The sequence below is a fragment of the Aquarana catesbeiana genome, linkage group LG01 (genome assembly GCF_042186555.1).
Source record: "Aquarana catesbeiana isolate 2022-GZ linkage group LG01, ASM4218655v1, whole genome shotgun sequence".
Classification (NCBI taxonomy): domain Eukaryota; kingdom Metazoa; phylum Chordata; class Amphibia; order Anura; family Ranidae; genus Aquarana; species Aquarana catesbeiana.
Genome location: NC_133324.1, coordinates 781,659,519 through 781,686,278, shown reverse-complemented (window position 1 = coordinate 781,686,278; position 26,760 = coordinate 781,659,519). Strand labels below are relative to the sequence as shown.

The following is a 26,760-nucleotide window of genomic DNA, read 5'->3' as shown; positions in this document are numbered from 1 at the left end:
CAGTGAGCATAATGACACCTGGAGGGTTGAAGTTTTTCTACTTCTGGTACAGAGAAAGGTGTACAAGTGAGACAGGTTTGCGTTTTTCTATACTGCACTCGAGCCCTCCTAAAATCTCCATCAATCCATGCATTTTTAAGCACTGTAACTAAGCTGTCGTCCATAGACATAATAATGAAAAAAAAAAATAAAAAAGATAAACTACTCCTGAATGCTTGTACAGAACAGAAATGCATAGGAAAATGTTATACTAATACATTGCAGCTCACCAGTTCTTAAAAATGGTGATTGCAATAGTTTTTTGGCTTTTTTCTCTTTATTTTCACCTGGTGATTCAACCAGTAACACACTTCCGGTCTTAGCATGCTTCCACTCTGGATAGAGGAGGCAATGGAGACTCCTTTGGACAGCAGCATTATCAGGCTGAGAAAAAAGTAGTGTAATGCCCTGTATACACGGGTGGACTTTTCGGTAACAAAGGTCTGACAGTCTTTCCGATGGACTTCCGACGGACTTTTGAAGTACTTCCGACGGACTTGCCTACAAATGATCACACCAAAGTCCGACTGATTCGTACGTGATGACGTACGACCGGACTAAAATAAGGAAGTTCATAGCCAATAGTTGCCCTAGCGTCGGTTTTCGTCCATCGGGCTAGCATACAGACGAGCAGATTTTTCGATAGGAACTGGGTCCGGCAGAAGTCCGACGTAAAGATTTGAAACATGTTCCAAATCTAAAGTCCGTCAGATTTTTGACAGAAACAGTCCGCTGAAGGTCCAATAAAGCCCACACATGGTCGGATTGTCCGCTGGATTCGGTCCATCAGACCAGTCCGGTCAAAAAGTCCGCTTGTGAGTACAGGGCATTAGATGCACTAGCAGATTTAGGGTGACTTGGTTAACCAAATAAAATTGACCTCCAGCTTATTTTTTAGGCAGTTAGAGCAACAGGTTTTTTTTTTTTCCTTTTGAGATAAAGGTTTTACCTATGTAAATAAATGCTGGCCATTGCCAGCACCCTTGTTTCTGTTAAATGGTTTGTCCCAACCTTCTAAAGGAAACTTTTGCTGGACAGCTTGGTTTGTTAAAGGAAGTTGACAAATAACAGACCTACTGGCCGGATCAACAGGTGTAAATAAAGAAACTTAAAACAAAGAAAATGAACACATCCACCACATTTAAGAATTGTTATGCCCCGTACACACGGTCGGACTTTGTTCGGACATTCCGACAACAAAATCCTAGGATTTTTTCCGACGGATGTTGGCTCAAACTTGTTTTGCCTACACACGGTCGCACAAAGTTGTCGGAATTTCCGATCGCCAACAATGCGGTGACGTACACCACGTACGACGAGACTAGAAAAGGCCGGTTCAGAACCAAGCGCGGCACCCTTTGGGCTCCTTTTGCTAATCTCGTGTTAGTAAAAGTTTGGTGAGAGACGATTTGCGCTTTTTCAGACTCGTGGCTTTCAGATCGTTTTCTGCCATTCAGTTTGTGCTTGTAGGTTTGTATTTGCTCTTCAGTGCGTGCAGTCAGTTCGTATCGGAGTTTTCTGTGCGATCTTGCCCGCTCGTTGCTGTTTTTCAGGTCGCTCTTCACAGGCCTTGCTGTTCTTCAGTGCGTTCTGTTACTTCGTTCTGAGCAGCCGACCGTTTTCTAGCCATGTTTCGTATGCGTACTCCTCGTAGAGTTCGTGCTGTGCGGGGGCTTGGTGTTGGGGTCCTGACCTTGACACAAGTCCAGTCCATGAACAGGGTGGGGAGGAGTTCATGGACCAAGAATTGGTTGCTTCAGCGTGACCAGTTCTGTCATATGCCTTTGCTCCGTGAGATCCGTGAGAATAATCCTGATTATTTCAGGAACTTTCTCAGGATGACGGACCCCGTGTTTCACCGTTTGTTGGCTTCGCTGACCCCTTATATTAGCAGGCAGGATACCTGCATGAGGCAAGACATCACTCCGGGGCAGAGGTTGGTCGCTACCCTGTGGTATTTGGCCACAGGGAGAAGCCTGCAGGACCTCAAGTTCTCGACAGGCATCTCCCCCCAGGCTCTTCTTTGTGGACATTTACTGCTTGTGTTTGTTTGAGCTGACCCTGACAGAAATGTGTGGAGTGCAGAAAATGTCGTGATTGTGTAACCTTATACAAAGCACTGTTGGCTGTTATTTACTAAATGCAAAGACACTTTTCACTACAAGTGCACTTGCAACTGCACTGAAACTGCACTTGTAGTGCAAAGAGGATTTGCCCTTAGGAAATTACCCCCATTTTCTCAGAAAACAACAATTACATCACCCCAAAAGTGTTGTAGCGTTGAGACAATAATCCACACATTCTTGATGAGCAATCTTTTTAATACCTGCACAATCACATGTGCATTTACCAAAGGTTTTTCTGACAAACCAACATGTTTGTTGTATAACAATTTTTGTGGTGGCATTATCCAAAATCAAAATGTGCATTTTATAGAAAACAGGCCTGTGTAAAACCCACAAGAAAGACACAAATCTTCATCTTACAAAGTTCACATTTGGTAGAACTTGAAGGCAATATCACACATGAGTATTTAGGAACTGTGTTTGATATAGCGTTCAGATGGGGGGAAATCACCCCTGGAAAAGCCAAATTTGGAAGATGCACACAAATTTCACAATGTCAACATGTGCTAGCTGCCATCACGGGGGATCAAGGGACGTGTTTTGGGGGAGAAAGCCCTTCCTCACCGCTACTTTATTATTGAGGAAGGGGTTGCACCCCCAAAACGCGTCCATTGATCTCCCGTGATGGCAGATAGCACATGTTGACACACTGTGTGCATCCTCCAAATTTGGCTTTGGGAAAAATCACAAAAACATTTCGCACATTGTAGCAGACAAAAGAAGAAAGTGATTTGGAGGGGCTTTAAACTCGCCCCAAAACATCAATGATGTTTTAATATTTTGGAATAACATCATTGATGTTTTGCTTGATGATTTCCAATTGTAAATTACACCCCATGAACTCCCCGATCACGATCTGGGCACTTTCTGATGTGAAAGGATCTTCATCCACAACCTCACGATCACCTAAAAAGAGAGGAACCTAAAATAAATTAGGTCTAAAAAATATGCCGCCATCCATCTCTTATCGGAGCCTGTGGTCGCAGACACTCACCTGTTGTGGTGACTAGTTCCACCACGTCTTCTTCCTCCTGCTCATCTTGTGTTGGGTGGATTTCCCCTTCTTCCAGAGGGGGGGGGTCTCTGGTCTCCTCGGATGAGGGGTGTCCTCCGAGTCTTTTCTCCCCTATGTAAAACAAAAATGGTATAATTAGCACACAGATATTTGATGGCAGAACTATAAAGATGAAACATTGCTTGGAAGTGGGGTACAATGATCTATTTTAGCAGAGTTCCAAGATGTAGCATTTTTAGTGTCCTTTGTCAATCTGCGATACTTTACCTGTTTAGTACAAGCTTCACAGATGGAGACCCCCCTATAGTATACACTGGAGCACCTGTTGGCCCCCCTAATAAAAATGGTGTTCTGGGGTCCCACACTAGTGCTCCAGTGTCCAGATGTGAAAACAGCTGCTCAGTGTCCTCTCCTTACACAGAATCTAGTTTGCATTTCATTCTAGTAACAAAGCCATCTACACAACCCAATTCTTTGAAGACAAGTATAGGGCCTCAAAATGGTGGCCAAATGCATATGGCCTAAACAATGGTATTTTATAGTCCGAAATAAAAATGTGTGATCCGAACGAATAATGTGCCCATGAACATGAAAGTTGCCATTTTAAACTGTACAACAGTTCCTAAAAGCACATGGAGCAGCACAAACGTAATAAACACAAGAACAATAGGAACACAGCACAACTACTTACTTTTTTGCAGCACTCTCCGGATCTTTCTGTACTGCTCATGTTCTCGTAATTTCAGGTCCGACCACCGCTTCCTGAGCTGATCTTTCGATCGTCGTACCCTGAATTTCCGGTGCAGACTCCTGACCACTTTCGCCATGATCTTGGCCTTTCGGACATTGGAGTTGGGGTAAGGACCATACTTTCCATCATAGTCGGCCTTCTTCAGGATGTCCACCATCTCCAACATCTCCCCAAAGGACATATTTGAGTCCTTTAATCTCCTTCTGGATTGGGACGTTTCAGGCTCCGGCCTTTCCTCCTCCTCCTCCTCGTTGCTGTACTTAGCACGATCCTGCTGTCTATCCGCCATGTGCTCTTCCTCCACTGCGCCAAACGAAAAGGGGCGGGGAATAGAAAAGAAAGAACGTCAGGGGCGGGCGGAGTTATAAGCATGCGCAGTGTGTATAAATCGTAACGTGCGCGCCTTACGTACGATCTGTGAGCGGAGGAAGGAGCATCGGAGACGCCGATCGTGCTAACGAAGGTAGGATCTAAACTTGGGCCTATACTGCTTTGAAATTGAAGCCTATATTGTAACAAGATTAGGGGAGTTTGGCCTGACATTAGGGCTTGTGTTGTGTCTTGCAGAGAAAATGGATGGGTTCAATGACCACAATTTCCTGCCCCTGTTCATAGACAAGTACAGGGAGCTGCCCTGTCTGTGGCAGGTGAGACACCCCCACTATAACCACAAACAAAAGAGGCAGGCAGCGCTGGAGAAACTGCTGGAGTTGGTGAAGCCGGTGGTCCCCACAGCAACCATCCCTTATTTAAAAGCTAAAATTGGTGGCCTGAGGAGCACATATCTTAGGGAGCCCAAGAAGGTCACGGATTCCCAGAGATCCGGATCTGCAGCAGATGACGTTTATGTCCCCAGGCTGTGGTACTACGAGAGACTGCGATTTCTGTCAGACCACACTGAAGTCAGGGAATCCCTCTCTACTCTTCCTTCCACTCTTCCTTCCATCCCAGTTGAGGCTTCTGATGTCCAACCTGGGCCTTCCAGCCAGGAAGAAGTGGAGGAGCCCAGCTGGAGTCAGGTATAGCATTCTTCTACAGATTTCTGGGCAATAAAGAAATGATGTTTACTATAGATGTTATTATTTATCATTAATTGCTGATTAAAAAAAGTGTTTTACATATCAATAGACAGTAGTGGGCACCCAAAATTGGGACAAGAATGAAAAATGCTGGGCTCAGAAGGATAGTCTGTTATATTTGTTAACATTCAATTTGCAGCAGTCAGGAGGTGAAAATTGTGTGTGATTGATGTAAAAAAAACTAAAACTATGTCCCTTTTTCATACACAGGAAGACCTCAGCCAGGAGGAGGCTGTGGAATGTGGCAGTCAGGAGGAGGCGGGGATTAGTGTCAGCCAGGAGGAGGCGGGGATTAGTGGCAGCCAGGAGGAGGCGGGGCTAAGTGGCAGCCAAGAGAAGCCTGGGACAAGTCGCAGCCTGACTGAGTCTCAGGTTCCTCCCCTCCACCTGCCATACAAAAGGGCCAGGAAGGCCACTCCCAGTCCTGTGCAGGATTCAGCATACAGGCTGATCCAGGAGGCTTCTGCATCCCTCAGAGCCTTCCCCAGTCCTGAAGAGGCCTTTGCCTGCATGGCTGCCACCAAATTGCAGGGCATGCAGGAGGGCCAACGCAAGATCTCTGAGGACCTGATTTATAAAGTCCTACGTAAGGGGGAGAGTGGGGAACTGACACACAAGACGGATGTCATTGAGATCGACGATGCTCCTCCTCCTCCTGCTGCCAACTCCACCACCACAGCCAAAGGCTGGAAGGAAGCGTGGAAGGAAGACCAAAGAGTGATTGCCCTGGGTTCAGTCTGGTCTGACAAAAGCTGCAGTCTCTCGTATGACCACAGCCTGGGGACACAGATGTCATCTGCTGCTTTCCGGATCTCTGGGACTTCTGGACCAGACTGCCCTCCCTTAGATATGGACTCCTCAGGCCACCAATTTTGCTTTTAAATAATTGATGTCTGCCCTGGGGGTCCAAGGCTTCGCCCACTTCTGGAGTTTCTCCAGCGTTGCCTCCCTCTTTGTTTATAGTTGTGACCCCTTAATAAAATATTTTTAGGTAAATTCTACTCTCCTGTGTGTGTTTTCATCCAAAAAGGACAGTTTGTTGGTGAGGATTCAGGTACATTTCTAACATAAAATGTGAAATTAACAAGAGACAACAACAACAAACAATCTCCTACAGATTAAATAGAACAACATATCAATGGTGTTGTGGGAACTTGTCACAAAAAACACACAAACATTTTCGGGAGCACAAATCAAAATCACCAAAAAAAAAAAAATTAAAAAAGAGAAACACAAAAAAAGATTCTACATTAAAGTCAAAAAAATAAAAAAAATATGTTGTCAGATGTGAGAAATCAAAATATATTGAGGGAATCCCGATAAATAGTAACGGAAGAAGTTTATGAGAAGTGTGTGAATATGAGCAGCAAAACTACTTAATTCTTGTCACATTATAAAGAAGAAGAGAGTGCGCTGTATTAAACCATTTTGAACATTGCAGCGTGACGAAAGTGCTGTATCCATTACGAACGCTAAGTTTACCAGAACGAGCTGTCCCGTGTCGGAATTTCTTCTGAGCATGCATGGCACTTTGTGCGTCGGAACAGGCCACACACGGTCGGAATTGACGCGATCGGATTTTGTTGTCAGAAAATTTTATCTCCTGCTGTCCAACTTTGTATGTCGGAAAATCCGATGGAAAATGTCTGATGGAGCCCACACACGGTCGGAATTTCCGACAACACGCTCCGATCGGACAATGTCCATCGGAAAATCCGACCGTGTGTATGGGGCATTAGGCTGCAACATAATATATTTTTGTTTTTGGGTTTAATACTACTTTAAAGCGTATTTCCACCTTTACAGCCAAATTTGAGAACCCCCCACCGTATGTTTTTATGTGTTCCTATTCACACAGCATACCTAAAATAATTGCAATTTCTTAGCTTTCTTGTATTTCTTTGGTGCAGGTCTACATAAAGAACTACAGTATCTCACAAAAGTGAGTACACCCCTCATATTTTTGTAAATATTTTAATATATATTTTCATGTGACAACACTGAAGAAATGACACTTTGCTACAATGTAAAGTAGTGAGTGTACAGCTTGTATAACAGTGTAAATTTGCTGTCCCCTCAAAGCAACTCAACACACAGCCATCAATGTCTAAACTGCTGGCAACAAAAGTGAGTACACCCCTGATTGACACTGACACTCAAAACTGGGCACAATTAGCCATTTTCCCTCCCCGGTGTCATGTGACTCGTTAGTGTTACAAGGTCTCAGGTGTGAATGGGGAGCAGGTGTGTTCAATTTTGTGCTATCACTATCACTCTCTCATACTGGTCACTGAAAGTTCAACATGGAACCTCATGGCATAGAACTCTCTGAGGATCTGAAAAAAAGAATTGTTGCTCTACATAAAGATGGCCTATGCTATAAGAAGAAGATTGCCAAGACCCTGAAACTGAGCTGAAGCATGATGGCCAAGACCATACAGCGGTTTACAGGACAAGTTCCACTCAGAACAGGCCTCGCCATGGTCGACCAAAGAAGTTGAGTGCTCGTGCTCAGCGTCATATACAGACGTTGTCTTTTGGGAAGTAGATGTATGAGTGCTGCAGAGGTTGAAGGGGTGGGGGGTCAACCTGTCAGATCATACACCGCACACTGCATCAAATTGGTCTGCATGGCTGTCGTCCCCGAAGGAAGCCTCTAATAAAGATGATGCACAAGAAAGCCCACAAACAGTTTGCTGAAGACAAGCAGACTAAGGACAAGGGATGGACGAACTTTGGTTGTTCGGATGTTCTGCGAACACCAAACAATATGCGGTGTTCGGGGCAAATTCTAAAGCCGCCGGAACAACGTTAAAGCCTATGGGACACTAACATGAAAAATCAAAAGTGTTCATTTTAAAGGCTTATATGCAAGTTATTGTCATAAAAAGTGTTTAAGGACATGTATCAATGCAAAAATTTTTTTAAAAACTGTCGTTTTTTCGGGAGCAGTGATTTTTTTAATGCTTAAAGTGAAACAATAAAAATGAAATATTCCTTTAAACATCGTGCCTGGGGGGTGTCTATAGTATGCCTGTAAAGTGGTGCATGTTTCCCGTGTTTAGAACAGTACCACAGCAAAATGGCATTTCTAAAGGAAAAATTGTCATTTAAAACTGATCGCAGCTGTAATGAATTGTCGGGTCTCGGCAATATAGGTTAAACTCATTGAAAAAAAGAGCATGGGATTCCCCCCAGTCCATTACTAGGCCCTTTGGGTCTGGTATGAATATTAAGGGGAACCCCGAACCAAAATTTTTTAAAAAATTGTGTCGGGGCCCCCCTAAAATCCATACCAGGCCCTTCGGGTCTGATATGTAAATTAAGGGGAAACCTGCGCCAAATCAAAAAAAATGGCATAGGGGTCCCCCCCAAAATCCATACCAGACCAAGGATCTGGTATGGATTTTAAGGGGAACCCTGCACCAAATTTTTTTTAAAAATGGTGTAGGGGTCCCCCCAAAATCCATACCAGACCCTTATCCGAGCACGCAACCTGGCAGGCCGCAGGAAAAGAGGGGGGATGAGAGAGCGCCTCCCCTCCTGAACCGTATCAGGCCACATGCCCTCAACATGGGGAGGGTGCTTTGGGGTAGCCCCCCAAAGCACCTTGTCCCCATGTTAATGGGGACAAGGGCCTCATCCCCACAACCCTTGCCCGGTGAATGCGGGGGTCTGCGGGTGGGGGGGCTTAACAAGGGGACCCCCGGATCCCGGCCTCCCCCTGTGTGAAATGGTAACGGGGTACAAATGTACCCCTACCATTTCACAACAAAAAGTGTCAAAATGTTAAAAACGACAAGACACAGCTTGGGGAAGTTCTTTATTAAAAATAAAAAAAATAAAAACGTCACACAATGTCCATTCATCTTCTTCTATCACGCCGCGACAGACCGAAAAGGAAAAAAAATCCGTAACCGACCCGCCTCCATGGGAGGCTCCCATCATGTGACACTTCTTCGCTTGTGACAGTTCTTATATAACTGAGAGCGGGGACACCTGGTGACGTAAACAGGTGACCCCACCCCCCTCTGATGCCATGGGGCAGCCATAGAGAAGTCCCCGTGGCGTCAGAGGGGGCGGGGTCACCCAGTGATGTAAACGGTGGAGTCACGAAAAGAAAATGTTGTACTGCCTCATATCCCAATTTATGCTAAATTGCCATGTACAAAGATGCGACATCTGCAGTTACCAACAAATGTGTTGGTTTCCACTCTATGGTGTCCAGTATGTTAATAGCATGTTTGGTGTCTTTAAGAAAAGAGTACCCATCACCAGTGGCTGCAAATTATGATCTATGTACTTAAGGCCTCGTTCTCCTGGCATGATTGACACATAGCATTACTAATGGCTACACAGATCACTTGTTTATTTCATCTGTGATGAGCCATGTTTGAACTTCCAGTGAGCGCCGTTGGGTCAATTTGTTTGACCAATGGCAGCGCTCCCTTATCTTGTCAATGAGTATTTATAGCTTGGGCGCAGGCGTGTGGGTGTACCCCTGATGATGTCACATATGATGAAACAATCATCGGGATCGCTTTTATGGACCTGTAACTTGCAAGTAATCACTTTTGGCTTGTTTTATACTAGGGATTTACTACGAGTTTGAAACCTGTGTATGCAGGACTGCAGCATTGCCAATAAAACTGTTAAAGAGATAGTATTACACTATCTGGAGTCTCTTGTCTCTTTGCATATACAAACATCTTGATGTTGAGGCTGTCTGTCAGAGGCTGCTGGTGGGAGACGCTTGGAGACCTCTTCAGTGGATCTTTGATCCAACAAAGCGCTTTGTGACCCCCCCCTGAGTAAGGGTGGTCACAGGCTTTCTGGTAAGCCTTTAATTCTACTATGGTGATGGGTATCACACTGTCAAGTGCCTGATTAACGCTCTTACACCTATATGGGATCTCCTTTATTGAATATCAGCTACTTAATATCAGTCACACTTTTTTCTTAAAATTTTTTTGCATTGTCGTTAATTATTGCACATTGGTCTTAGTTGTTATTGCACGTTTGCACTTCATAATTTATTATATGCTTGATATGCATTGTGTTATTGATATATAATCCTTTACAAAATAATCTAGAGTGGATGACTGGGGACAAAGAGAAGGCAAATTTATTAAATACTTTCTTCAGCTCTGTGTATACAAAGAAGCATGGGGGAGCTCATGTCCATAATGGGGGTGGTAGTGACACAGCCCTGAATGATCCACAATGGCTCAAAAGTGATATGGTCCAGAATTATTTAGACAGAATAAAGGTGGATAAAGCACCTGGACCTGATGGTATCCACCCACGGATCCTAAAAGAATTGAGCTCTGTAGTTCCAAAGCCATTGTATCTAATTTTTAGGGACTCATTAATGACGGGAATAGTACCACTGGATTGGCGCAGGGCAAACAACAGGAGACGAGCTCGGCGCTCGTAGTTACTACACACTGCAGCATTGTTTTAAATGTAAGTTGATTGGACTTGTTTTATTAAATAAATATACCTTTTATATGGGATCACGCTATGTGCGTCTCTTTCCCCCTCACACTGTACATCACTACTCTACCTGACGAACACTGAGGAGAGAGGCACGGGGACATATTCCAGTTTCCAGGCACGGAGACAGATTCCAGATTGGTGACACTCCTGGAGGCATACGAGCTCGGCGCTCGTGGATTGATGCCCACACTCACTTCATGAAAGTGAGTGCAACCTCCCCCTGTGTGTGTCTTGCCCCCCCTCCACTGTGGTCGTTGCAGAGTTATTTTACATGCTGTATACTTTTTATTTTTTATATTTCGCTTGGCATGTTCATCATTGTCACTGCCTGTATACACGGAACGTCTACACCTGCGGGTCATTTGCAACACAGGCTGTACACTTTACAGCTGTAAGGTAAGCGGCTTGAGGTGTCCTCACTGAAGATCCCCCCCTCCCTTCACGATTGGACTTGTTTTGTGTTTCTCATCACGTGTTTTTGCTTTTTGGACTGGATGATAGAACTATTATTCATGTTTGTCCTAGGGATTTGTCACTTGTAGTTCACCAGGATCTGGCACGTTTTTGCTAATGGGGCACTAGCCCACATATATTTTTCTTGCATTATATATATATATATATATATTTTTTTTTGCATTGTGTCATTATTCACCCTATTTGTGTTGGTATATGCATTTTTGTTTTGCTATATTCAAGCAGTCACTGTTTCACGATTACCTTTATATATTAGGCTTTGTCTGCCCGCAACATGTCATGTTGATCAGCTACGTTGCACTGCACTGCATCCCCACCATGTTCTTTTAGCATGTAGGATCTATTCATGCATTGGCCCGTTTCTGCTTTTTTAGTTCACTTTGCCACTTTAGTCATCTTTGTAGCTTCCCTCCCCCCCCCCCTTCATCACAGCGCAACTACCATCTTCCCCCACTACTGGGGGAAGTGACACAGTCCCGAATGATCCACAATGGCTCAAAAGTGATATGGTCCAGAATTATTTAGACAGAATAAAGGTGGATAAAGCACCTGGACCTGATGATATCCACCCACGGATCCTAAAAGAATTGAGCTCTGTAGTTCCAAAGCCATTGTATCTAATTTTTAGGGACTCATTAATGACGGGAATAGTACCACTGGATTGGCGCAGGGCGAACGTGGTGCCTATATTTAAAAAGGGATCAAAGTCTTTACCAAGTAACTATAGACCTGTTAGTTTAACTTCTATAGCCGGGAAGATACTGGAGCGTTTAATAAAAGACCACAAACACAGACGAGTTCTTGCTGGAAGAAAAAACATTTTAAGCAACAGACAGCATGTATTCATGAAAGACAGAAGTTGTCAGGCAAACCTGATTTCTTTTTATTAAGAGGTAAGTAAAATCTTGGACAGAGGGGTGGCTGTGGACGTGGTATACTTGGATTTTGCAAAAGCGTTCGAGTTCCCCACACGCGGCTCATGTGTAAGGTAAAGTCTACAGGTTTGGAAATATCAGTTTGTAAATGGATAGAAAACTTGCTAAAAGACAGAATTCAGAGAGTAGTGGTTAATGATTCTTATTCTGAATGGTCTAAGGTTATCAGTGGTGTACCCCAAGGTTCAGTGCTGGGACCCTTACTTTTTAATATCTTTATAAATGATATAGGGTCTGGGATCAAAAGTAACATTTCTTTCTTTGCAGATGACACCAAGCTATGCAGTGGAATAATGTCCTTACAGGATGTCTCCAATTTACAAGCCAACCTCAATGCACTGTCTAATTGGGTGACTATGTGGCAGATGAGGTTTAATGTTGAGAAATGTAAAGTTATGCACTTGGGGGCTAAGAATATGCATGCATCATACATACTAGGGGGAGTACAACTGGGGGAATCGGTGGTGGAGAAGGATCTGGGGGTTTTAGTAGATCATAAGCTCAATAATAATGCATCGTATGGACTCTAGAGAGAGAGATATAATTTTGCCCCTGTTCAAATCATTAGTAAGACCTCATCTGGAATATGCAGTTCAGTTTTGGGCACCAGTTCTCAAAAAGGATATCGGGGAACTGGAGAAAGTGCATAGAAGGGCAACCAAACTGATAAGAGGCATGAAAGAGCTCAGCTATGAGGAAAGATTAGAGGAACTGAATTTATTCACTCTTGAGAAGAGGAGAATAAGGGGGGATATGATCAACATGTTCAAATATATAAGGGATCCATATAGTGAACTTGGTGTTGAGTTATTCTCTTTACGGTCAACCCAGAGGACAAGGGGGCACTCTTTATGTCTAGAGGAAAAGAGATTTCATCTCCAAATACGCAAAGGTTTCTTCACAGTAAGAGCTGTGAAAATGTGGAATAGACTCCCGCCAGAGGTGGTTCTGGCCAGCTCAGTAGATTGCTTTAAGAAAGGCCTGGATACTTTCCTAAATGTACATAATATAACTGGGTACTAACATTTATAAGTAAAGTTGATCCAGGGAAAATCCGATTGCCTCTTGGGAGATCAGGAAGGAATTTTTTCCCCTGCTGTAGCAAATAGGAGCATGCTCTGCTGGGGTTTTTTGCCTTCCTCTGGATCAACTGAGGGTATAAAATTGGGTATAATGGATTGTACGATATTTTATTTATTTAGTTATTTATTGTTTTCAAGGTTGAAGTGGATGGACTTGTGTCTTTTTTCAACCTGACTAACTATGTAACTATGTAACTATATATTGGCGCTATATAAATCCTGTATAATAATAATAATAATAATATATGAATTTAATTTATTTATTTTTTTATAGTTCCACTGTATATCAGTTATAGTTGGCACGATATATTGTTTCATTGCACGTATGCACTTTATCACATGCTATATGCATTGTGTCATCATGAATTGTCTAGTTTAATTTTAGCGCTGCACTTTTTATATTTTGTATTACATTTTCGTGCTCAATATCTGGCTTATTGTGTTCAGCTGCTGTTTGTTGTTTCATCAAGTGCAGATATAATTTTATATATATTCATGGCTGTGTGTTGAGTTATTTGAGAGGACAGAAATTTTACCCTGTTATACAAGCTGTACACTCACTACTTTACATTGTAGCAAAGTGTCATTTCTTCAGTGTTGTTACATGAAAAGATATAATAAAATATTTACAAAAATGTGAGGGGTGTACTCACATTTGTGAGATACTGTATATTCAGTAGCAGAGGTGTAGCTTGAAGCTTGTGGGCCCCGATACAAAAGTTGACCTGGGTCCCCCCCCCACTACTTCCAATGTGAATATACATCCACGCACGTGAATATACAGCACGCCAAAATACTCAAAGTAGCTTAAGAGCTTTGAGTTCCCAGAATTCTTCTTTACATCAGAGGAGAGGACAGGAACCCCCCCCCCCACACACACACACACACACACACACACACTACACAGGGCTGAAATCACATTCCATTACACACAGTCTGTCAGTCTTCAAAGGGTGTATTTGGCTTTTATGTTGCCCTTCTGACCTGTGAAATTCTCTAGTCAGAAAGGCAGTGTAGTTGCAGTAGGCAGATACACCCTGTACAGATCATGGCTAACTGGCTGTGTTGTAAAGGAATGTGATTTCAGCATTGCGGAGGAGGAACAGTATAGAGTGCTGTAATAGGAAAGGAGCTCAGCAGCCGGGCATAGCATGCAGAGTGGAGGGGGTGGTCAGGGGGCTTTGGGGGGACAACTTAGATCTGGGAGGGCAAAGCCATGTGACACAAAATCTGGAGCCTGAAGCCCTTCAGGGGCCCCCCAAGGAGGTGTTATGGGATTTGTTTTAGCAATTTCTGAAGGTTTCTCTGTCAATGTTGGCAGGTGTTGGGGGAAGGTCACCTCCCAGGGGTGTGTGTCTTTTCCCCAGTTGTCAGGGAAGTGGGGTAAGTAGACATCCCCGGGTGGGGGGTACAAAGAATCCCAGCTGGTGACTAGGAGATAATGAGCGGTATCTTACCTCACCAGTGACATTGGTCCTATCGTGGCTACAGGACGGCACTCTCCTCCTCTTGCCTCGCTGAGCTCGGTTACCATTCCATGTTGCCAGCACACAGCACAGACTCTTCCCCATCCTGGGCTGTTCTCACCTCGTGCTCCTCTCCATTCAGGAAATGGCTCACAGCTTCTCCCCAGCCAATTGGAACAGAGGGGTGTGGACTGTGGAAGCCAAAGTAGAAGCGAAGTACTGGAGCGTGGCTGTGGGGCCTTAGGGCAGATTGGAGCTGGATTTTGTGGAGAATATTCTAATATGACAGGGAGGCTGCAGGGGCCCCCTGGAGATAGGGGCAGAGTTGCAATTTTGACCCCTGCAACCCCTTATGCTACGCCCATGTCCAGTAGGCTGCTTAAAAATACTGTTAAAAATACCTTTCAATGTGCTTATTTATGAACACTTCAGGGACAGGTTGGACATGAATTGTGTTAAAAAACAATGCAGAACACAAGCCATGATATATGCCAGCACTGTACAGACAGAGTTAATTATGGTAAGCATACCTTCTTAGCCCCTTCATAAACATCACATAGAAAGGGAGAACTAAGTGAGACTTCTTTTCAGAAAAAAAGCATGTAAAAAGGTAAGCCCCAATTTATTATTATTTATGCGGTGTGAATGGAAAAACATAGCAAATAAAATATAGGTGCTATCCCAATGTGCCTACAAAGGTGAACATAAACGTCAAAGTGTATCTAAACTCCAAAACAAAAATGTAATATGTTGCAGCTTACCACTTCTTACCTGTGCATGAGGTCAGATATGGCAGCAACTGGCTCACTTAAAGCATTTGTTAACCCAAAAAAAAAATATGGATCTTGCTCCTTTAAAGCATTTTATACAGCACAGTGCTTGTGCTGTGTAATTTGGACCCCTGTAACACCTAAAAAACCTGGCTGATCCTGACAGTTTCTCTCCTCCCCCTTTCAAACAGACCACGATAATCATGGCTGCTGAGCCCCTGACATCGTGGTCTGTTTGCGTACCTCTGTCATCCGCAGCCCTGCTCTCCTGTGTTTGTCTCCTCTGTCCCCCCTCCCCTCTCTAAGTTTATAGAAACGTGTCCAGTATTATGAAATCCAGAGTCCATTTGTTAGAGTCTGCTTCTTAAATTGTCATGGTACTTTCACCAAAAAACTGTGGGTAGATGAGAGGGGGCACAGAGCATGGTGCATAGCATTTGTGCCATGCAGGCTAGGAATTTCTGCTCTAGATTGCTAAAATGTATTCAATGTTAAAGCACCGGTAAATCCAAAAACATATTTGCCTTAAAATAGATCATCATTTCACATGTTTTTTGCAAGTTGTTTTTATTCTATGGTTTGCAAATATTTAAAAATACCTTCAAGTGTCTCAACAGGAAGAGCCACTGCAGACACAGCAGAGGCCCCGAGTTTGGATCCAAATCCTGACATGGATTTGGTGTTGTGTCAAGTCAATCAGCTCCTGAGACTCCTACTACATTTATTATCACATACTTAAAGCAACATGCTTCGACTGGGAAAAATTCTGATGAACCATCGGCATTGGTTGCAATCTGATGGACAAATTTTGAAATACCTGGTGATCCTGCTAGCATCTGCCTCTTATGTGTAATGGTATAATGGTAGAAAATGGTAATGATCGATGTAGTGCTATCAGCCTGCTTGTACACAGTGTCCCTGCAGTCAGCCTGCAACATTTTGGCCAGCCTCACTTCTTGGCCGATACAAAGCCCTGCCTACAGCCCTCGGGCTCCAAGCCGAGGAAGGATTTTTTGCACACTTATTTAATGAGAACATTTGAAAGATTGTGTAACCATGGTTAGTTTATGGACAGTGTTTAAATATGCTTACATTCACCTTGCACATCATTGTTGCTCTAGCATGCCTTATTAAATAAGCATGAGTGATTGTACATGATATGTAACAGTGCTTGTCATATACACTAAAATAGACACTCCAGGTTCTCTCCATTGCTGACCTATATACTTAATAATAAATTCCTTAAATCGGTGGGAGTACATCAGTAAGGACCATTAAGAAAAAAATATGTTTAAAACCTGATTTAATTCAGCCACTAGAGGAAAAGACAACATATATTAACAATGGGCGAGGTTGGGACTTTACATGAAGCATGCAGCTGGGAATCAAATTATATATTTATATTTTTATATATATATATATATATATATATATATATATATATATATATATGTGTGTGTGTCTTGAAAAATATTCGTACCCCAGGAAATTTTTCACATTTTGCATTTTGTCATGTTACAGCCAAAAACAGAAATGCCTTTTGTTGGGACTTTATGTGACAGATCAACACAAAGTGCCACATAATTGTTGGAAGGAAAATGATAAATGGTTTTCATTTTTTTTTTACAAATAAATATCTGAAAAGTGTGGCGTGCATTTGTACTCAGCCCCCTTTACTCTGATATCCCTAACTAAAATCTAGTGGAACCAATTGCCTTCAGAAGTCACCTAATTAGTAAACAGAGTCCACCTGTATGTAATTTAATCTCAGTATAAATACAGCTGTTTGGTGAAACCCTCAGAGGTTTGTGAGAGAGCCTTATGCCGCGTACACACGGTCGGACTTTTCGTCTACAAAAGTCCGACAGCCTGTCCGACATACTTCCGACGTACCTTCGGCGGACTTGCGGCAGACTTTCTTACGAACGGACTTGCCTACACACGACCACACAAAAGTCCGACGGATTCGTACGTGATGACGTACACCGGACTAAAATAAGGAAGTTCATAGCCAGTAGCCAATAGCTGCCCTAGCATGGGTTTTTGTCCGTCGGACTAGCACACAGACGAGCGGATTTCGGGGTCCGTCGTACTTACGACGTAAAGATTTGAAGCATGTTTCAAATCTAAAGTCCGTCGGATTTGAGGCTAAAAAAGTCAGTTGAAAGTCCGGAGAAGCCCACACACGATCGGATTACCAGCCAGCTTTAGTCCGTCAGCGTCCGTTGGACTTTTGTAGACGAAAAGTCCGACCGTGTGTACGCGGCATTAGTGACTAAACAGCATCATGAAGCCCAAGGAACACACCAGACAGGTCAGGGATAAAGTTTGGGGGTTAGGTTCTAAAAAAATATCCCAAACTTTGAACATCTCACGGAGCACTGTTCAATCCATCTTCTGAAAAAGGAAAGACTATGGCATAACTGTAAACCTTCCAAGACATGGCCATCCACCTAAACTGACAGGCTGGGCAAGGAGAGCATTAAACAGAGAAGCAGCCAAGAGGCCCATGGTAACTCTGGAGAAACTGCAGAGATCCACAGCACAGGTGGGAGAATCTGTCTACAGGACCACTATTAGTTGTGCACTCCACAAATCTGGCCTTTATGGGAGAGTGGCAAGAAGAAAGCCATTGTTGAAACCCCCAAACTTTATCCCTGACCTGTCTGGTGTGTTCCTTGGGCTTCATGATGCTGTTTAGTCACTAAGGCTCTCTCACAAACCTCTGAGGGTTTCACCAAACAGCTGTATTTATACTGAGATTAAATTACATACAGGTGGACTCTGTTTACTAATTAGGTGACTTCTGAAGGCAATTGGTTCCACTAGATTTTAGTTAGGGATATCAGAGTAAAGGGGGCTGAGTACAAATGCACGCCACACTTTTCAGATATTTATTTGTAAAAAAAAAATGAAAACCATTTATCATTTTCCTTCCAACAATTATGTGGCACTTTGTGTTGATCTGTCACATAAAGTCCCAACAAAAGGCATTTCTGTTTTTGGCTGTAACATGACAAAATGCAAAATGTGAAAAATTTCCTGGGGTACATAAGAAGTCCCATTTGCAGTTTGAGAGAAGCCATGTGGGGGACACAGCTAATATTCAGAAGAAGGTGCTCTGATCAGATAGGACAAAAATTTTACTTTTTTGGCCTAAAAGCAAAACGCTATGTGTAGGGGGAAACTAACACTGCACATCACCCTCAACACACCATCCCCACCATGAAACATGGTGGTCGCAGCATCATGTTGTGGATATGCTTTTCTTCAGCAAGGACAGGGAAGCTGGTCAGAGTTGATGGGAAGATGGATGGAGCGAAATACAGGACAATCTTAGAAGAAAACCCCTTAAAGTCTGCAAAAGACTTGAGACTGGGGCAGAGGTTCCCCTTCCAGCAGGACACGGCTCTAAACATACAGCCAGAGCTATAATTGAATGGTTTAGATCAAAGCATAATCATGTGTTAGAATGGCAGACCTAGTTCAGACCTAAATCCAATTGAGAATTTTTCTTCCATTTCACAATTATGTGCCACTTTGTGTTGGTCTATCACATAAAATCTCAATAAAACATTTACGTTTTTGGTTGTAACATGACAACATGTGAAAAATTTCAAGGGGTATGAATACTTTTTCAAGGCACTGTGTGTGTGTGTATGTATATACAGTGCCTTGCAAAAGTATTAACCCCTTGGCATTTTTCGTGTTTTGTTGCCTCACAACCTGGAATTAACATGGATTGTTTGAGGATTTGCATCATTTAATTTACGGAACATGCCCACAATTTTGAAGATGTTTTTTTTTTTTTGTGAAGCAAACAACAAATAGGACAAAAAAATACCAGAAAAAAAAGTCAATGTGCATAACTATTCACCCCCCTAAAGTCAATATTTTGTAGAGCCACCTTTTGTGGCTATCACAGCTCCAAGTCGCTTTGGATAAGTCTCTATGAGCTTGCCACATCTTACCACTGGGATTTTTGCCCATTCCACCTTGCAAAGCTGCTCCAGCTCATTCAAGTTGGATGGTTTGCCCTTGTGAACAGCAGTCTTTAAGTCTGACCACAGATTTTCTATTGGATTGAGGTCTGGGCTTTGACTAGGCCATTCCAACACATTTACATGTTCCCCCTTAAACCACTGAAGTGTTGCTTTAGCAGTGTGTTTGGAGTCATTGTCCTGCTGGAAGGTGAACCTCCGTCCTAGCCTCAAATCACACACAGAGTGGTACAGGTTTTGCTCAAGAATATCCCTGTATTTAGCACCATCCATCTTTCCCTCAACTCTGACCAGTTTTCCCAGTCGCGATTGCTGAAAAACATCCCCACAGCATGATGCTGCCACCACCATGTTTCACTGTGGGGATGGTGCTCTTTGGGTGATGTGATGTGTTGGGTTTGCGCCAGACATAGTGTTTTCTTTGATGGCCAAAAAGTTAAATTTTAATCTCATCAGACCAGAGAACCTTCCTCCATACATTTTGGAAGTCTCCCACATGCCTTTTCGCAAACTCAAAACGTGCCATTTTGTTTTTTGCTGAAAATAATGACTTTCTTCTGGCCACTCTGCCATAAAGCCCAACTCTATGGAGTGTACTGCTTATTGTCGTCCTATGTACAGATACTCCAGTCTCTGCTGTGCAACTCTGCAGCTCCTTCAGGGTTACTTTAGGTCTCTGTGCTGCCTCTCTGATTAATGCCCTCCTTACCCGGTCCGTAAGTTTTGGTGTGTGGCCATCTCTTGGCAGGTTTGCTGTTGTGCCATGTTCTTGGCATTTGGTTATGATAGATTTGATGGTGCTCCTAGGATCATCAAAGATTTGGATTTTATAACATAACCCTGACTTGTACTTAACAACATTGTCCCTTACTTGTTTGGAGAGTTCCTTGGTCTTCATGGCAGTGTTTGGTTAGTGGTTCCTCTTGCTTAGGTGTTGCAGCCTCTGGGGCCTTTCAAAAAGATGTGTATATGTAATGACAGACCATGTGACACTTAGATTGCACACAGGTGGACATCATTTCACTAATTATGTGACTTCTGAAGGTAATTGGTTGCACCAGAGCTTTTTATGGGCTTCATAACAAAGGGGGCGAACACATACGCACATGCCAATTATCATTTTTTTATTTCTGAAAAATAGTTTTATGCATATATTTTTCTAATTTTACTTCAGCAACTTAGACTATTGTGTTCTGATCCATCACATATAATTCAAATTAAAAAAACATTGAACTAAAGCCTGTAATGTAACAAAATAGGTAAAAAGCCAAGAGGGGTGAATACTTTTGCAAGGCACTGTGTATATATGTATATATATATATATATATATATATATATATATATATATTATACAGTATCTCACAAAAGTGAGTACACCCCTCACATTTTTGTAAATATTTTATTATATCTTTTCGTGTGACAACACTGAAGAAATTACACTTTGCTACAATGTAAAGTAGTGAGTGTACAGCTTGTATAACAGTGTAAACTTGCTGTCCCCTCAAAATAACTCAAAACACAGTCATTAATGTTTAAACCGCTGGCAACAAAAGTGAGTACACCCCTAAGTGAAAATGTCCAAATTGGGCCCAATTAGCCATTTTCCCTCCCTAGTGTCATGTGATTGGTTAGTGTTACAAGGTCTCAGGTGTGAATGGCGAGGAAGTGTGTTAAATTTGGTGTTATCGCTCCCACTCTCTTATACTGGTCATTGGAAGTTCAACATGGCACCTCATGGAAAAGAACTCTCTGAGGATCTGAAAAAAAGAATTGTTGCTCTACATAAAGATAGCCTAGGCTATAAGAAGATTGTTAAGACCCTGAAACTGAGCTGCAGCACGGTGGAAAAGACCATACAGTGGTTTAACAGGACAGGTTCCACTCAAAACAGGCCTCGCCATGGTCCACCAAGGAAGTTGAGTGCACGTGCTCAGCGCCATATATAGAGGTTGTCTTTGGGAAATAGATGTATGAGTGCTGCCAGCATTGCTGCAGAGTTTGAAGGGGTGGGGGGGTCAGTCTTTCAGTGCTCAGACCATACACCGCACACTGAATCAAATTGGTCTGCATGGCTGTCGTCCCAGAAGGATGCCTCTTCTAAAGATGATGTACAACAAAGCTCGCAAACAGTTTTCTTAAGATAAGCAGACTAAGGACATGGATTACTGGAACCATGTCCTGTGGTCTGATGAGACCAAGATAAACCTATTTGGTTCAGATGGTGTCAAGCGTGTGTGGGGGCAACCAGGTGAGAAGTACAAAGACAAGTGTGTCTTGCCTACAGTCAAGCATGGTGGTAGGAGTGTCATGGTCTGGGGCTGCATGAGTGCTGCCAGCACTGGGGAGCTACAGTTCATTGAGGGAACCATGAAAGCCAATGTGTACTGTGACATACTGAAGCAGAGCATGATCCCCTCCCTTCGGAGACTGGGCCGCAGGGTAGTATTCCAACATGATAACGACCCCAAACACACCTCCAAGACTACCACTGCCTTGCTAAAGAAGCTGAGGGTAAAGGTGATGGACTGGCCAAGCATGTCGCCAGACCTAAACCCTATTGAGCATTTGTGGCGTGTCCTCAAACGGAAGGTGGAAGAGCGCAAGGTCTCCAACATCCACCAGCTCCGTGATGTCGTCGTGAAGGAGTGGAAGAGGACTCCAGCGGCAACCGGTGAAGCTCTGGTGAACTCCATGCCCAAGAGGGTTAAGGCAGTGCTGGAAAATAATGGTGGCCGCACAAAATATTGACACTTTGGGCCCAGTTTGGACATTTTCACTTAGGTGTGTACTCACTTTTGTTGCCAGCGATTTAGACATTAATGGCTGTGTGTTGGGTTATTTTGAGGGGACAGCAACTTTACACTGTTATACAAGCAGTACATTCACTACTTTACATTGTAGCAAAGTAAGTATAATTTCTTCAGTGATGTCACATGAAAAGATATAATAAAATATTTACAAAAATGTGAGGGGTGTACCCACTTTTTATTTGAGATTCTAACCATTTTGCATTATACAGGGGAACTGTTTTTTTGTTATGAGAGAGAGGTCTGTACATCTTATTTTGATTGTGTTTGGTGTGTGAGGTACCAATATTAATATATGGATTTGTATATTCTAATTATTCTTGATAATCAATAAAAAAATAATTTTATATAGTCAAGTGAGTTGCTATACAGTATACATATATGTTGTCTTTCCTCTGAAAAATCACCTGGCAGTCACCGGCCCCCTAGCCCCCCCCGTTTTACTAACCTGAGCCCCTTCTTCGGCGGGGATGTGCCGTCCTTCTCTCCACGGAGTCCCGGCCGCGAGAGCCGCTGAGGGACCCCAGAAGAGGATGTTCGGGGCCCCTCTGTGCAAAACCAGCTGCACAGTGGAGGTAAGTATGACATGTTTGTTATTTAAAAGAAAAAAAGCTTTAGTATCACTTTAAATGAAGTTTTTAAACTCAGTTTTTGCTTTATGTAACAGTGCTTCCATTGTTAAAAGTGACAAAGACTGAGTGAGTATTACAACATACGGCATTAGTAACTTACTATATATTGATAGTACTGTGAAACTTCTGGATGACTTGCATTTGGTGTATTGGGAAATGGAGAATTCATAGTGCTGTCTCCCTGAGAAGTTTAATGCCAAGACTTCAAGTTCTTCCAAATGGGAACATACATGCATTATGACTGCTGAAGAAACTTGTTTTCCAAAGAATTTAATCTATAACTGACATGTTTTGAAGTAAATACAAGAGAAAGCAATGTAAAAAGATCTCCTATGTTTCCATAAGGTTGTCAGTATTTTGCCCTTTTTTCCTTTATACAGTGTGAAAAAAATCCTGCTGTATGTGATTTTAATCTCTCTTGCTTATGAGCCGTGTCTAATGTAAAAGCTTGTATCAGGCTTCCCACATTGGACACAGATGCTTTGCAGAAAGGTCTGCATGCCAGCAACCAGAGGGACTCTAAGCCAGAGGGACTCTAAGCCGTTCGAATTACATAGATTTTTCTACAGCATCATATGAAGCATAATGTGCTTAAAATAATTCAATGTAAATTTATTTCTGAAGAGAGTATTAGCAGACACTATAATGACTTTCCCTTGTTCTACAAGCCATGCTTCTGCTCTGTGAGCACCTAATGGGTTATTTCACGCACAACTGGTAGTCATATTTTGTGTTGAAGCTAGCTCTTGCATTATATTGGAATTTTTAGTACTGCAATGGAGTCCTCAGGGTCACCCACCTACCATGATCATTTCAAGGTGACCAAATTCTCCCTAAAAAACCTTTATTATATTTGAATGCACTAGAAGAATTGAGGGTATTTCTATTGTGAAAGGGGAGAGTAAGACTTTGTGGGGTCAATTCACTAATGTTTTACGGAATGCGGCAATGTGGTCACATGGCTCACTTGCATAAATTTTTGCATACGGAAAATTAAAGTGGAACTTCAGTCATTTTTTCATCTTTCCATCTATTAAATCTTCTGCCCTTGTTTTAACTTTGGATAGTAAAAGATTTTTTTTTTCTGCCAGTAAATACCTTATACAGCCCACTTTCTGTTTCTTCTCTGGAAAAAAGCCTAGGTGTTTGACATCATGCACAGCTCTTTCTCTCACTCTCATGAGAGTTTGCCAGGAAAGGGGGGGGGGGTGAGTCATAAGAGGACCAATGAGAGCTGCAGAGCTGGAGGTGTGTGTCTGTGTAAATCCAGGAAGTGAACAGGCAGCAGCTTCAGCTGCCCACAGTTAAAATGATTGCAGCCAGACTTAGTGGAGGGATATTTCTGCAGCATATTTGGCAAGTACAGAATCACAGCATATATGTAAAATAATATGCAAAGTGGTTGGAGGGAAGCTCCAGAATGGCAGATATGTTTTTATTAGAAATGATGCAGACTGCAGTTCCTCTTTAACTCCAATTCATCAAAAAATAAAAAATAACGATTATGCAGTATGACCGCAAAAAAAAATAAAATAATGTGCCGGTAAATATAGTTTAAAAAGCTCATAAGTCCATAAGTTCATGCCACATGAAACCCAAGACAAAATTAATGAATGGTCAATTCATTAAGCAAGATTTTGCACTGCAGTCAGCAGGAGATTTTTTTGGATTAGAGACTTGGACTTCCTGGATCTCCTACAACTCAAAACAATGTGTACCTGCTTATAGACAATATACTATGTTGGTTCAAAAAAATGAAATGTGTCACACCCCTCATTTAGTATAACAATATCTACAGGCAAAAAGATGGCAGGATTTTTGAGGCTCAACTTACACACATCCCAATATAAAATTCAACTTATTTTTATTTCTTAAAGTGGATGTAATCCCACTCTCATTCTTTCTAAACTGCTGCCATAGTGGTTATCTATAAGGATATACATGCCTCCTGCATGTATCCTTACCTGTCAAATGTCTCCCCTCTGTATAAAGTGAAATATCTGCGCTAACCCTCTAATAAACGTGCATATACCTATATTTAGAAATATGTGTGTATATAAAAACGTGACACAAATTAAGGTATATCTGTTAACAAAAAACACAAAAAAGGTGGTGCTGCAAAACGAAAACCTAAGTATTCGGCTTATAGATACGTGTAACAAATTCAATTGCGCAACCAAAATGTGTTTAAAAAATGTGTGGAAATCACATAAATATTGAAATAAAACACAACTGGTGTTACAAAGTAATTAATAGTGCCCCCATGTGATTAATGTCACAGTGTAGTTAATAGTCCATGACATGATTCCTATGAAGCGGAGCTCTTCAAAAAATGTAACAAATACCCTATTCACCCCACACTTCAAAGAGGGCAACCAAACAGCAGCTGAGGAAGTAATTGGAGACCAAATGGCCGCTTACCAGATCTGTTGGATCTCAGGTTATAGAGATCCTATAGACATATGCGGGAGGGATCCGTCAACTCAGGGCGGTGTATTCATGAAAACCTCTCCTTCAAGACACTGTTGCAGTAACATTGTTCCATGCAACCCTTATCAGGATAAGATCGCTCGTGGAGCGTGTTTATGGAAGGCAGAAAAAAGACTTCATGGTGCAGTACTCAAAAAAGGCTTCTTTATTCCAATAAAATGGTAATAGTAAGCAACTGACATCAAATGATAAAAGCGGTGTATCGATAAGAACTAACAGCTGCGGCTCAAGCCAGCCAGCTGGTATGTGATGACGTCAGGTCCTTTTGAGAGCTGATCACGACAATTCATCTGATATTATTCGTTCGACAAGTACAATTTTCCTCGTACGATACCAGATCATACGATTTTCGTTTAGTCAGTATAGTTGTCATCCCAAAATACAATACAAATACATTACAACACGACATCACTTCCGTTTTCTTTTTTCTGTCGTACGAGAATTTTCGTGACTTTAGTAACCTATTCAATTTCTACTTGCGACTATTAAGCGAAAAAAGTTGGACGATCTGTCATCCGATTTTCGAATCGTGTGTATGGGCCATTAATTTAGTGCATATAGCTGGCAGTTTGAATTGAGTCTTCAGATTTCGGTTCCTAAATGTTTTACAATATTATCTGTTACGCTAGCTAGGGTGTTTTTCCACCTGTAGCTTGTCAACTACTGATAACCTGTTTTTGATTGATAAATGTTTGATAGTAATAAATTCTAACTGAAAATGTTCGTCATTTTTTTTATTTTAGTTATTTGAAATCACAGTCCCGCTGTCTCAAGGACCAGTAAAACCAGTAACAATTAGTTTTGCAAACCATACATCCTGTCGGTGCATGTCTAAGTTGGATGTTTACAGACAAGTCCATTCAATTATCAGACGATCATTGCCAGCAACACAAATACAGTAAGTATCGAGAGGGTATTCATTTCATTATGTGCGTGCTGTTAAGATATAGATGCTATTCTTAAAAATTGCATTAAGAAAATATTATAATGGTTGAACTAGATGGACTTCTGTCTTTTTTCAACCAGACTAACTACAGTATGTAACTATGATGTGTAGAAAGGGTTTAACATCATTGTCCAATTCGCACCAAGATTGTTTAAGGCTCAATCCGTTGACACACATAACTTAAGACCTGGTAATACAAGCCCAGACAAGTGCAAACATTGCATTCTTTACATTACAGTGACGTTGAAGGTTTGTTTTTTATTTAAAAATAACAAACATGTCACACTTACCTGTAATCACACAATAAGTCTAAAATCATAAACAACACGCCAAGTCTCTGATAATTATGCTTATTGAAGCAGCGCTAAGTGTCCGTTGTTGCAAAACACTATATATAGAGTAAATGTTGAAGAGACAAGAAAGTTCAAAAATAAAGTTGTGGTCTGTGGATATGAAGATGTGCGTAGAAATCCTTCCACCAGTGATGATCACCGCGTGAGGGGGTCACCCCCCGTGAGAATGCACTCACCACAATTTTAATAACCACAAGCCTTTAGGTAATGATCTTTGAAAACCTCTCCGTTTCCTTGGTTCAACCACCAGGTGGTGCAATACCCTCTCGGCAAATGTAACATAGGGAGGAAAATA

General features: G+C 42.2%; 1 protein-coding gene across 1 annotated transcript in view; it reads left to right on the top strand.

Moving 5' to 3' along the window:
* VEGFC (vascular endothelial growth factor C) overlaps positions 1-26,760 on the top strand; it is a 258,822-nt gene that overhangs the window by 181,631 nt on the left and 50,431 nt on the right. Inside the window, exon 4 of the mRNA XM_073606728.1 lies at positions 25,910-26,064. Within this exon, the coding sequence (XP_073462829.1) occupies positions 25,910-26,064 (155 nt within the window). The remainder of the gene's footprint in view (positions 1-25,909; positions 26,065-26,760) is intronic.